Source organism: Sinocyclocheilus grahami, unplaced genomic scaffold, assembly GCF_001515645.1.
Source record: "Sinocyclocheilus grahami isolate Dianchi unplaced genomic scaffold, SAMN03320097.WGS_v1.1 scaffold759.1, whole genome shotgun sequence".
Classification (NCBI taxonomy): domain Eukaryota; kingdom Metazoa; phylum Chordata; class Actinopteri; order Cypriniformes; family Cyprinidae; genus Sinocyclocheilus; species Sinocyclocheilus grahami.
In genome coordinates, this window is record NW_015505938.1 from 272,016 (window position 1) to 286,957 (window position 14,942).

General features: G+C 35.9%; 1 protein-coding gene and 1 pseudogene across 1 annotated transcript; one reads left to right on the forward strand and one right to left on the reverse strand.

Moving 5' to 3' along the window:
• Positions 1-542: 542 nt before the first annotated feature.
• On the reverse strand, positions 543-7,805 carry LOC107561135 (EF-hand calcium-binding domain-containing protein 4A-like; annotated as a pseudogene).
• Positions 7,806-8,710: 905 nt separating this feature from the next.
• On the forward strand, positions 8,711-11,647 carry LOC107561148 (transmembrane protein 138-like). The gene is made up of 4 exons (XM_016245513.1): positions 8,711-9,194; positions 9,455-9,626; positions 10,964-11,039; positions 11,298-11,647. Exons 1-4 carry the CDS (start codon positions 9,067-9,069, stop codon positions 11,408-11,410), a joined length of 489 nt encoding a protein of 162 aa, XP_016100999.1. The 5' UTR covers positions 8,711-9,066; the 3' UTR covers positions 11,411-11,647.
• Positions 11,648-14,942: the final 3,295 nt, after the last annotated feature.

Sequence of the window (14,942 nt, forward strand, 5' to 3'; positions counted from 1 at the left end):
CGTGCAGAGGCAGACTATGCACTCCGAATATCTTTGGCCTTTGAATATTCATAAGTTGTTTTAATTCGTCGAGCGTCAAATGGCGTAATTAATATTCATGAGTTACGTCCTCGCTGCAGCAGCGCCCTCTGCTGGCTGAGAGGCGTCCAGACGGAGCGCAGAGTCGCACTGCTTGTCCTGCTGAGAGGCAAGTGGCCTGAATTATTATTATTTTTTATAAATAATTAATTAAAATTAAATTAAATATAAATACATAAAATAAAGTTAAATTAGGTAAAGTCAAATAAAATGAACTGAATTGCATCAGCAATAAATAAATAGTAATTATATTATATACTGTTTTGGAAAAGGACATTTTACTTGTGATCGCCAAATATGAAGTATCATTAATCCAGTTTCACACCTGGTCAGGTGGGTCATAGCCTCCTCCACCTGGTGTCCACGCTTAGCACTGCATTCATAGAACTGCTGTGCCTGGTACAACAACAAACACTGACACATGCAAATAATGATAGTTATCAGAAATGATGAGCAGTCTGCGGCGAAGTGCTCTAGTCACCTCCCTCCTGCCTGCGTCGCCAGGTCTGTCTTATTGCCTAGCAACATCAGACACGCCCCTTCAGCCATCTTTTCCTGCCAGTCACACACACACACACACACTCAATCTTATCCAATAAACCAATCACAGGGTCACACACAGTCAACATAAACAGATTAAGGCACATGCTAAATACACTCATTTTTACAGTAAACCTTCAATCAAAGTCACACACTTATTTACATGCAAAGCAGCGTAAGCACACCTTTTGCATACAAATGCTGCCGTACTATGTAACCAGTCCAGGCAGTTTATATCTTCACCTGTGAGGTTTTAAATAAATGAACTCGTCTGGCATTGTAGATTATCTAAATCAGTCTCTTGGTTCTATAAACCATTTTTTGGGACATCTGACCTCTCTTGCCCTGCGGTGTGTCCCACAGCTGTAGAGCGACTGGTGTGGAATCAAGCATTAGGCTCCTGACCTGAAAATCCAGTCCTGTCAATCAAACATCACATGACTTGTCAGCACACAAAAGGAATGAAGCTAAGCGTGAGCATAACTGGGCATAAATCAAGCGTCTCACCCACAGTCCAGGCCAAGTTATTGGGGAAGTGACCGCTGCAGTAGTGATGGATGAATGAGCTCTTTCCAGTTCCCCAAAAACACCACCTTAAACACACCTGCGGGCCACACAGTGCGCTCTGGAGGAGGAAGAAGAGAGAAAGGATTTCCTGGAGAGCCACATCATGCAGATAAATATTTGATTGACTGTTAAGATCAAGAATTTATGAACATCTTTTGTAGTGTTTGGAAGTGACAGAAAGTGAGTCATCTACTGTCATGCAAATATCTGAGGTTCATTTGCATCCAAGACGCAGCCATACAGAGATTAATAAGAAGTTGGGAAGTAGTGTTTTACGGTAAAAACATAAGTAGCGTGGTTTTCTCAGACTGGCAGGTAGATTCGGCTTCTCGCTCTTCAGCTATAGAGAGTCTTTTCGGACTTGAATCTGTTAGAGGTGTCTGAATCCTCAGACTCGTCATTTGGGTTTTCCATCAGCTGCCTTTAAAGTGGATAACAATTATTTTAATACAACAAAAAAATGCATAGGAATTATAAAATGAGTCAAAACCTTTTAATTGCCCTCTATCATTGCTCAAAAATAAATAAATCCTGCTAAAATCTGCTTCTGTACTCAAATAAAAGAAAATATAAAAAATCTAACTTATTTTATTTCAGTTCGTTGCCAAAGCATCATCTAATTTTCTTTCAGTTTTACTTAAAGTACTAAAATAACTAAAACTAAAACAAATACAAATTAATAAGAAATATATAGACACACTTTGAAATAATAATAATAAAAAATATGACAAAAACACAACAACATTACTAAAACTTTAAAGTTAAAAAGAAAATTTAAAAAAATGTAATTAAAAGGAAATTAAAATATACAAATGGAAATACATTTTTAAAAAATCTACTCTTAAAAATGCTGGGTTAAAAAGGGACAAACCCAGCTATTGGGTTGTTTTGAACCCAACCGCTGAATCAAAACAACCCAATAGCTGGGTCTGTCCCTTTGTAACCCAGCACTGTGTTATATTTAAGCCAGCATTTTTTTAGAGTGTATAATAGTTATATCAATGATACTGAAATAGCACTGCAAAAAAAAGTGTGTGATCTGTTTTCATCAGCAGGAATGAAAAATTGGGAACATAAATGTTTTAAGATGCTAAATTACATTTTGCAGCATTGGCAAAGACAAATGATCCGGAAAGTATCAGTATTCACCAAAGGTTGTGGCTCAGAATTGCAATTAAAGTGTACAGTTGCAACTGCAATTCTGGCAAGAGCTATAACCATGTTTAAAAATGCACATCTTATATATGTATATCTATATATGTCTCTTTATAGAGTGTTATGTGCATTAATATAGCATGCATAAGGTTTAGTTAGATACCCACCTCTTTGCCGATTTCCTTGGTGGAAAATATTTCCCCAGTATGGATTCCTTCCTCTGCAAAGTATTATTCACTTGAGCTGTCTGAGGAACAGTTGACCAGATATGAAAGACATTTTAGCTTCAGCTTTAATGGAGACGGTTTTGAAGGAAAATTGAGAAAAGTCTAGTATATAGTTTATCTTGTAGAAACTATGCATATCGGTCTCCCAGAGCAGTAATTGATGCAAAACTGGGTTCATGTGATGCGCTTGTTTAAGTATTTGCAATGCTTATATATATATATATATATATATATATATACAGTATATGTGTGTTATGGTATTTTTCTTATTTTTTGACTGACTTTCTTTGTAAAAAATGAGGGGCATTAAGTGATTAAGGCTCTTCTGAAACAGAAATAACCATTAATTTGGAATCACACTTGTTTCCGTAACAGACCAAACAAGGAACAATCTTTCTCCAAATGTGACCCGTTTGATTGGAGAACAGTGCTGAATTCCATATTCACGGTTTCAAATGTTCCACACAAGGTCTTCGATGAGTTCAAAGTTTCCTTCAAGTCATTAGTTGTTCCTCTTAGAGGCTGACGAATGGAACAAGCTCTCCCGAGAATAAACTAACCAGAGCTGCACCTGGAAAATGTGAATATTCCAGAAGAGCGTGTGGCTGGCATCATCCACAAACTTTCAAATTCCCGAAGAAACATGGGCTCATGGAAACTCACAGAAATACATCCAGATGAATGTAGCCGTTCACATTTAGCTGTATGCATTGTGGGTAATGTTATATGGGCCAAAGGCAGGGTTAATATGGGTAAACAGAGCGCACCCACGGCGAGAAGGCGTGAACACAGCGGCACGGTGGGTAAGGAGTGGGAGACATGAAGGGGTATTTTTGACTAACCATCTTCTGTGTCTGTTGGGCATCTTTATCATCCCGAAGACGCTTGTTCATGTCTCTACAAAAGAGAAGCAGAGAGAATTCCAGTTAAATTTTTAAGCTAAAGCTCCTCCTCACAGGACTTTTACAGCCTTGGAATATATAGATAACAAATCTAGTTGTCAATGAGATGGACTAATGATCGATCAAACATCTTAAACCTTCATCCATTTTGATTGGTCGATTCTTACAGCCTTATCTTTCAGATAAAAGTAATACACACATGCCTACTCTTGAACACTCATCATACTACATCATAAAGGTGTGATCGTTTCAGTTGGGTCGCCCTACCTGAGAAGATCCAGCTGTCTCATGAGGCTTTCCCGTTCCTTCTGCATGTTTCGGGACACTTTCAGGACTTCTCTGTAGTGAGAAACAGTCAGACATGAAACCTGCACAGCATATCATCAGGAAATAGCAGCTTATGTTTATTTGTTCGTTACATCCCAAAACTAAAAGTTATTTTGGTTCCATGAAGAACCTTTAACATCCATAGAATCTTTCCATTCCACAAAAGGTCCTTTACAGTGGAGAAAGGCATATGTTCTTCCAACCTCTCTTTGCCCCTCTGCTGTTGTTTGATGGTGTTCTGTAGTTGTTGTAGTTGGCTCAGAGCGTGCTGAAGCTCCTCTCGGCTCTGCTCCAGTTGATCCTGCAGCTGCTGGTTGATGTTCTGCAGTCGGCGGTTCTTCCCTCGAGTGTCAGTTTGATCACTGCTCAGAGTGTTGATCCTGCTCTCCAACTACACACACACACACAGGTGGGGTGAGACAGACCCTCCTGCTGGTTTAATAATCAAACGTGTTGATGAGTGTGTACCTCTCTCTGTTTGGTGAGCGTGAACTCAAGTTCTTGTTCTCGCATCTTCAACTCCTGCAGTATCTGCTCTTTCTTGACTCCTTGCTTCATGCTGTCCTTCATCACAGAGCAGACCAACGTCACACCATTAAAATATGACATCAGCAAAATCACATTACCATCATCAATATTGTTATCACCTTAATTACCACTATCATCATTATAAATTGCATTACCGTCATCACCAAAGTCACCATCATATTTATCACCTTGATCAATACAATTATCAACATCACATCCACATCACTATGAACAATGTCATTATCACATCATAATCATCTTGAAAATTATTACCACCATCATAATGACCATTATCACCATGAATATGATTCTCCCCATCATAATCACAATAATCAGTATCATTACTATAATCAGTATCGTAATCATCACCACTGGAATCATGATCACCATTACTATCATAATAATCACCATACACAATAATGCTAATCACATGACAATCCTCGTCACCAACATCATCACTATTACTATCATATGATTACCAACATCATAATCATCAATCATCACCACTGGAATCATAATCACCATTATCCCAAACATAATCAATATCATTATCATAAATCACAATCACAATAATCAGTATCATCACTATTATCAGTATCGTAAACATCATCACCACTGGAATCATAATCACCATTATCCCAACCATAATCAATATCATAAATCACAATCACAATAATCGTTACCATTAGTATCATACTTATCATGAACTATATGATTACCAACACCATATCATTATCACCATTAGTATCTTAACAAACACAAGGAACAATATGATCATCAATGTCATCAATGTTAATATCTCAGATGTTAATTACTATTATAATCTTCATGAACTATAGAATTACCAACAGCATATTCACCATGATCACCACTGATATCATAATCACAAGGAACAATAATATTATCCCCATCACAGCAATATCATTACCTCATATCATTATCACCATTAGTATCTTAACAAACACAAGGAACAATATGATCATCAATGTCATCAATGTTAATATCTCAGTCTTCATCATTACTATTATAATCTTCATGAACTATAGAATTACCAACAGCATATTCACCATGATCACCACTGATATCATAATCACAAGGAACAATAATATTATCCCCATCACAGCAATATCATTACCACCATCACTATCATAATCACCAGGAACAAATGTATCATCACCATCATCAATATCATTGTTACCCTTGCTATCGCAATACTGTAATCATTATCGACATCACCATTACTATCACAGTCACCATAAACTATATGATTACCATCATCATAATCACCATCATCACCATTGGTATCACAATCACCACGAACAATATTATCACTATAATCTGTCATTACCATAATCATTATCATCACCATCACTATAATAACCACCATGAACAATATCATAATTTCCTCTAATACTAGCACTGTTCTCTAATTAAAATAACATTTCCCCTTCTAAAGTTTTGCCAAACTTAAATCCGTACTTCATATTTACACTGTGTGTTTACCAGAGCTTGTCGTTTCTCTCTCTCTTCTTTTAACTGACCCTCCATGTCTTCATACATGGACCGAACCACTCGGTCATGATCTTCCTCTCTCCTGTAGGACATTTAAACACTCAGCACATTTCATTTATCTCTAGACATACACAAAGACATGTTTATTTTACAACAGGTAAAGGAGTGCAATGAGGCCTGAGGACCTGCGCAGTGCCTGTTCTAAATTGTCTTTCTCTTTGAGTGCGTCCTGAAGATGAGACACAGTGTAGGAAAGAACCTCCTCCAAAACATCCAGCAGCTCAGGTTTGTCCCTCTGGAGCTCACACCACAGAGTACACAGCTCCCACTGACTAACACACAGACAGACATGAACAACCCAAAAAGCTTGTGTAAACTTTGTGTAAAGTGTTAGTGAAAAAAGCAGAGTTTGGCCGATGCAGCCCATAAACGTTAACCTAAATGTGTACAATGACAGTATGATGGCTTTGTCAATATTCATCTAAACCTCAAACAGACAAGCACAGTTGACTTGTTATCTTATCTGTTACACCGTGGTGACCATGGCTGTGTATATTTACTCACTCTTTGAAGAGTTTATCAGCTCCCAGCTCCATGAGGATGCGTGTGAATCGGATCTCCGTCGGCTCTACTCTCTCCTCTCCGCTCCTCGCTCTCTCCTCTGGCCCAGAACCAACAAGTTCTCCTAATTTAGACCGAGAGATTTTAATTTAGGCATATATCTTAATGCATACACTGTAAAAAAAATTATTGCTGCGATTAGTTACCACAATTTAAAATTCAACATTAGATGAAGTAATAATGTGTTGTTTCAACTTCAAAAATTAAGTGTTAGTGCTTGACTTAAGTTTAGTTAAGCTGGATATTTAGGTTATCGCAACAAAGTACTACACATAGTGTCTTGCAGATGTAAATGCAGACGTCAAATAGACGTCTCCGTGATGTACGTGTGCTTACATTTACAAAGAAGTTTAAATGTCATTGCATTAATAAGTGTTTGCACTTGGAATACAGAATGTTTGGTTTTCATTTTTCAACACATTTAGTCAAATATTCTGCTTGAGAAGTGAGCTGGCGTCATATTTTGTCATCTACTTTAGTGGCATTCTTACAATTTGCTATTTGCAATGACATTCTGTGACCTAAATACGTTTAAGGGCCAATGCTGTAACACAAAACATTCATGTTGATTTCATGATTCAAGATATGCATGAATATAACAAAATATAGCCTGTGGGCATGGCATGTTTACACACCTGCAATAAAGCCATAGATGAATTGCCACACTCAAGGTCAAATAAACTTCCCGAGCTTTGCTACAACTACACACGAAAATCACCTGAGAGATACAGTCTGACAGCCATATGTCAACTTCAGAGAAGAAAACGTAGTCTACACATGCATTTTTTTTCTGTGTGTGGAAATCATACATAACTACACTCTTAAAAATAAAGGTGCTTCAAAAGGTTCTTCAAGCGATGCCATAGAAGAACCATTTTTGGTTCCACAAAGAAGCATTCAGTCAAAGGTACTTTAAAGAAGCATCTCTTTCTTACCTTTTTATAATCTGAAGAACCTTCTTTCACCCCAAAGAAGCGTTTGTGAAACAGAAAGGTTCTTCAGATGTTAAAGGTTCTTTATGGAACCATTTAGACAAAAAGGTTCTTCTGTGGCATCGTGAAGCACCTTTATTTTTAAGAGTGTATTATAAATAAAGTATTTTCCTTACGCCGCTTGCAATAAATCAAACTTGTCAGGCAAAGTTAAATCATGAATTTGTTTCGATGAAACTGCAAACCCAGGAAGGAAACACTCAGAAATGCACATGTGCAATGACCCACTTCATCTGGACATTTAATACTTTATCATATTGTCTATAGAATGGATTTTTGACTCAAAATAGACATGAACTTTATACATGGGATCAGTGGGACATTTCATATTTATGCATACCTTCTACATATACCATGGTGTTTAGAAGGTGTATGTCCAAAAACATGGTAATACCATGGTACTCTTTTGTAAAGTAGATGAAAGGCATGTATGATATATATTAAGTATTGTTCTAAGAGAGTTTTAGTAGACTGGCAAATGTTGGTATCATGCATAATTTTAAACCATATGTCAGCACTTTCCACTTTTCCTTTAAGACTAACTGAACAAACATAAAACTGAAGAAACTGGGGTTAAATCAATTAATTTGTCATTCAAATAAATACATTACTACAATTAAGAAACAGAACGTACCAGACCTGTGGTGCGATGTTGCTCAGGTGTGTGTCGCGTGTCACCTGTGACCGGCAGGTGTCTCGTTATGCCAGAGTTCCTCCAGCAGGGGGCAGCAGAGAAGCACGAGCCTCAAAATACCGTAACTCTTATAAGAAATCCTCGCTTTGTCCTCAATTGTTTGGATGCCTCTCCTGTCCCATCCGTTTTAAAACAGAACAGCGTTTTTAAGCAGCAAAAACTTACTTTACATTACATTATAAAAAATGTTTTACGTTTCCAAATAATTAATAATAGTATAGATAACGTTACATTTATAAAGATATGCATATTGATACACAATAAAAACAAACAAAATAGGTTAGGTTATATAGACAGATAGATAGACAGACAGACAGATAGCTAGACAGACAGACAGACATAAACAGATAGATAGACAGACAGATAGATAGATAGACAGATAGATAGATAGACAGACAGACATAAACAGATAGATAGACAGACAGACATAGATAGACAGACAGATAGATAGATGGATAGACAGACATAGATAGATAGATAGATATTCAGCATAATACATTTAAATAGATAGACAGACAGGCATTCAATATGATAGCTATATTTGAGATCTATAGACAGATATTCAACAGAAAGAGTTAGAGATGGGATAGAGAATGTTTTTCTGATGTGATTTATCTTCTCTATAATCCATTCAGGAGGAAGATCTCCGCACGCTCTGATGAGGATTTCAGCTCTTCAGGAACATTAATATTCACCCGAGCATCTGAATGTTCACTCGTCACTGATCCAGCATGACTGATGCCAGGATTAAACGGCCAGTGGAACAACTCCAGCAATTGTCCTCGCCGTCCTTTGGTTTTTCATGGAGTAGGCGGAAGTGAGGTGGAATTTCCTCTATATAATCACGGCGAGATGATCTCCACGTCACACGTCTGCTGAAGAGTGGCGGAGGGCTTTCTAGTATATTCCGGATCGCTGCAGATATGCTCCAGACCAATAACTACTCGCTGGTGCTGCTGATCCAGCTGGCACTGCTGACCTTTGACCTGTTCGTCAACTCCTTCAGTGAACTGCTGCGGGCCGCGGCGGTCATACAGCTCGTGCTCTTCATGTGAGGACTTACAGATTGCATTATTCATAGCATCAGTCTGATTAGGTCAATATAGAAAGCAGATCATATTTAGAAAATAAGCACTCTTTTATGCCATATTTTCAAAAAATATTATATAGACACCTTGTTTCTTGAACAAACAGGCATCCCAGATGAAATGATAAAATGCAAACCTTGAATGCAATGCAAGATGCTTTGAATCAAAGCCGATGCATTAATGTTTTCTAATATCATATCTGTGTCTTGTCTTCTTTCTGCAGAATCCAGGACATCGGCATCCTGTTTAACGTGATCATCATTCTCCTCATGATGTTCAACACATACGTGTTCCAGGTGGGGCTGGTGTCACTGTTACTGGAGCGGTTCCGAGCGCTGCTGATACTGTCTGCACTCTACCTGAGCCTCAGCATCAGCTTTCACTGCTGGGTCATGGTGTGTCCACACACACACACACACACACACACACACACACACACACACATTATTACTAGGTCCTACATGGAATCTGTGAGCACAGAAAGTCATTTGTAAAATTCAAGTAATCCCTCACCACGTTTAAATCCATTCTGATGCACTTTTGCAGAAAATTATTATTGTATAATATTTAAATTAAAAATAAAGCTAAATAAAAAATTAATGTTTCACTTTTTTTTTTAAACCAATTCTGCTGAAATTGAACAGAAAATTATTATAGTATAATATATAATAAAAAATAAATATATTGTCTCAAATAGATTTGTACTGCTAAAATACTCTCATTTTGCTCATTTCAAGTGTTTAAAATCCATTCTTCTGAAATTTTGTAGAAAATTATTATTGTATAATTATATATCAATTAAAAATTTAAATAACATACATTGGTAAATTAAAAATGTCATTTGTAAAATTTTGTAAATTCCTCACCATGCTAAATCCATTCTGCTGCACTTTTGCAGAAAATTATTATTGTATAATATTTAAATAAAAAATAAAGCTAAAATAATAAATACAAAAATTAATGTTTCACTTTTTTTTTTAAACCAATTCTGCTGAAATTGAACAGAAAATTATTATAGTATAATATATAATAAAAAATAAATAAAAAATATTTATATTGTCTCCAAAATAGATTTGTACTGCTAAAATACTTCCATTTTGTTCATTTCAAGTGTTTAAATTCATTCTGCTGAAATTTTGCAGAAAATTATTAATGCATAATATTTAAATTAAAAGTAAAATTAAAACAAAAAATTGATTCTGTATGTTTTTCTGAAATACTTAAATTTCCCTTTATTCTGTTCTTTCCCATGTTTAATCCATTCTGCTAAAAATTTGCAGAACAGTATTATTGTATAATATATAAATAAAAAAAGATTTATTTATATTGTGTTCAAAACTTATTCTGTATAAATATATATTTCTAAAATACTCCCTTTTCCTTATTCTGTTTATTTCCCACGTTTAAAGCCATTCTTCTGAAATTTTGTAGAAAATTATTATTGTATAATAAGATAAATAAAATAGTAAAATTTGTATTTACATATTTGTATTTCTAAAATACTTCCATTTCCCTTTATTCCGTTCATTTCCACAGTTTAAATCCATTTTGCAGAAAATTATTTTTGTACGTCAATTAAAAAGTTATTTATATTGTGTCCAAACTTGACTTTGCAGAAATGTATTAATGTATAATATGTAAAATAAACAAAATGTAAAAATGATTAATATTGCGTCCAAAATTCTGTCCATATTAGTATTTCGAAAATTCGAACTTTTTTTTTTCTGTTCAGAACCTGAGGTGGATGGAGTCCAATGGTTTCGTGTGGACGGACGGGCTGCAGGTTCTCTTTGTGTTCCAGAGACTCGGTAAGCCGACCGTGAGACGTTAGCCAAACCCAAAACCCGATTGGATTTCATGTGAGGGTCACTGTCAAGAACCTCTCAATCCCTTACTGCAAGGCCTAACCTTTCTCTCTCATGACATAAAAAGTGTCGTCGAGGTGTGATCAAACCAGAGGCACAATTTTCTTCCAATCAGACAGTTAATCGCTCTTTATTATTTAGCAGTTTTGCGGTTTCCACACAAGTTAACCATTGCCTGTTGATGGTTTTGTATCTCCCCAGCTGCTGTGTTGTATTACTACTTCTACAAACGCACAACCGAGTACCTGGGAGACCCCAGACTTTACGAAGATTCCCCGTGGCTCCGTGACGCATTCGCTAGAGCGCGACAGTGAAACCAACCCAAAGTGGTGCACGGGGGACGTTAACGTTGTGCAATACAACACACAACCAAAGCATTTCAAGAAACTAAACGGATGGACTCGTTCAGAGCCCGCCACCTTAAAACAAACTTAAGAATTGTAGGAAAGAGCCAAGATGGCTTCCATGGAGCACAGTGGCAAATGGAGAGATCTCATTTTGTGTTTTTAATGACTGGAGCGCAACGAGAAATAAAGCATCATGAAACCTGACGTCTGAATGTCTCTAAACGCATCTTAGTGCAATAGTACTGATCTTACTGCCACAATTATCATAAATTGCTTCTTACCTGTTGGTTGCGTAGACATCTTGTTGTGTAACATTGTAGTACGTACTAAAATGTCTTTTTATATGGTTTTGGATCGATGCTTGAAGCAGAGTTTGATGCAGAGTTTGATCCTACAGTCGAACTACGAGATATTTCGTTCACTTCCGTTTGCCTTTGAAGCGACGAGTGGAATTTGGTCTGAGGAATTGTGTATTTTTTTTGTATATTGTGCCCATTTTTTAAACATTTTGTTTGTAATATTTTCATAAACATCCTCCAACTGACACACGTTCGGCATATTTTCAGTAAATTGTCGATGGAGCATCAACAAAGTGCCTCACTGTTCACCCAACTCTACACAAAGTGAGTAAACAGCAGAGCGTCAGTGCACTTGTTATGCTGTAATAGAGATCGTATTCTTCTGTCACTTCTGATGTTGCACTAATAAACATTTTCCATTGGCCTAATTCAGGTCGCTGATGCTTTACTTTACATATTTATTGCAAACAGAAGTGTTCTTCAAGGAATAATTCAACCAAAAATAAAAATTTGATGAACATGTACTCACCCTCAGGGCAAGATGTAAATTAATTAGTTTCTTCATCAGAACACATTTGTGTCCCTGAAGCACAAAACCAGTCATAAGGATACATTTTTTGAAATTGAGATTTATACATCATCTGAAAGCTGAATAAATAAGCTTTCCATTGATGTATGGTTTGTTAGGATCGGACAATATTTGGTCGATACACAACTATTTGAAAATCTGGAATCTGAGGGTGCAAAAAAATCTAAATATTGAGAAAATCATCTTTAAAGTTGTTCAAATGAAGTTCTTAGCAATGCATATTACTAATCACAAATTAAGTTTTGATATATTTATGGTAGGAAATTCACAAAATATCTTCATGGAACATGATCTTTACTTAATATCCTAATGATTTTTGGCATAAAAGAAAAACTATAATTGTGACCCATACAATGTATTGTTGGCTATTGCTACAAATATCCCCCAGCGACTTAACACTGCTTTTGTGCTGCAGGAACACATATGAAGAAGTTTCTGTGTGAAAACGGTCCAAACAGTCGATAAAAACATCATAATGCCACATTATACTTGTGAAGCAAAAAGCTGCATGTTTGTTAGAAACATCCATCAAGGCGTTTAACTTGAAACCGTCGCTTTCAGCTAAAATAGTCTTCTATCCATAATATTGCTTTCTGCAGTGAAAAAGTCGTCTCATCTGAATCAGGAGAGAAATCTGCACAGATCAAGCACCATTTACAGGCCAAAACAGTCCAAAACATTTTAAAACCAATGTGGATGGATTTAGATGTGAGAGACAACAGGTGATGGACTTTTTCACTGGAGGAGCGTTATTATGGATTATGGACTCATATTTTGGCCAGAAACTACGGTTTAAAGTTAAAACGCCCCCAAGATGGATTTTATTTATTTATTTTCACTTCACAAGACATTAACTAATGGACTGGTGTGGATTATTGTGATGTTTTTATCAGCTGTTTGGACTCTCATTCTGACGGCACCCATTCACTGCAGAGGATCCATTGCTGAGCAAGTGATATAATGCTACATTTCTCCAAATGTAATCCGATTAACTATTTTTTTGGGTGAACTATTTCTTTCAGTCATGGCTGTAGTCGCTTTATCTCTGAGATCTCCGACGCTGACAGACTGTTCTATTCTGATCAGTCAGATTAAGCTTGGATTGGGGTTTTACGCTCCACAAACAGCCCGCCGGACACAAATAGCAGGCTATGTTTTCAAATACTCAGCCAACTCACCCCTCACATCGTGTGAGGATGAACGTAAGGAACATACTGTTGTTAATAGAACAACAGAACAAAAGGAATAGTTCACTCAAAAATTAAAATCTTAATATGTACTCACCCTCAGGCCATCCAAGATTAGGATGAGTTTGTTTCTTCATCAGATTTAGAGATATTCAGCATTATATCACTTGCTCTCACCAGTGGATGCTCTGCAGTGAATGGGTGCCGTCAGAATGAGAGTCCAAACAGCTGATAAAAACATCACAATAATCCACAGCCCTCCAGTCCATCAGTTAATGCCTTATGAATTGAAAAACTGCATGTTTGTAAGAAACAAATTAATCATTAATCAGATCAAGCACTGTTTGTTGGTGAAGCTCTGTTTGACATAACGCTGTGTCAAGACATAATGACTGAAATATGTTCTGATTGTATAATATTTTTCTATGCTTGCTATTAATATAAATATTTTAATTACATAATCTATTGTTTAAGTAAAAAAAAAAAAGCATGGAATAATTGAATGTGAATGGAACATACATTTACACAGTTATTTATTTAGCAGATACTTTTATACAATGTGACTTCAAATGAGGTTAAACAGTAAAATGTCTAAAGATAGAGATTTAAATAAAGAAAACAATCCTCGAGAATGAAAACATCTCTAACAGTGGACACATCAAATGAAAACCAAGAATCTTTTTTGATTTTCTAACAAAAACTATTTTTATTCGTGAAATATTAACCCACAATCCCACCCATCATGCCAGCGCAAACTGCATCCAAAATCCCAGCGCTTCTGCGGTAAAGCCTGTAGTCCCCGAAAAAATGTTCTGTTCACCTTGGAATGTTGTCCTGTACATGTCATTTCCACAACCTGACAAACACAAATACAACAGATATAATAAATGTATTTCATGTCCAGTCTGGAAAACTCAGGGACTGTAAATACTGTAATTTCAAGGTTAATATATAAACCGATCAAGCTACAGGCCAGCGATGTTATAGTTAACTGAAACCATAAAAAACTTGAAATATGTTACTTGGTATACTTGGAATAAAATAAACTTTAACTGAAACAAAATAATACAAAAAACCTTGAACGTATTTTATTCCAAAGCAACATTTCTCATTTTCACTTTGGATTTTAAACTAATGTACTAAACTAAAACTGAAATACAAATGAATAAAATTGACATTTCAATGAAAAAAATACATAAATAAAATAATGACAAAACACAACAAAACTAGTGAAACTAAAATGAAAAAAAAAAATTCAAATTATTAATAAAAACTAATGTATGGAAGCTTGTTTCCACCACAAAAAATAAATAAATATATATAAAAGGTAATTGCAACTTTTTTTCTTCTTGTAGTTTTGAGTTTTTGTCTTATATTGAAATAACTAAACACCATTAAAAAAACTTGTTACTTGGAGGAAAAAA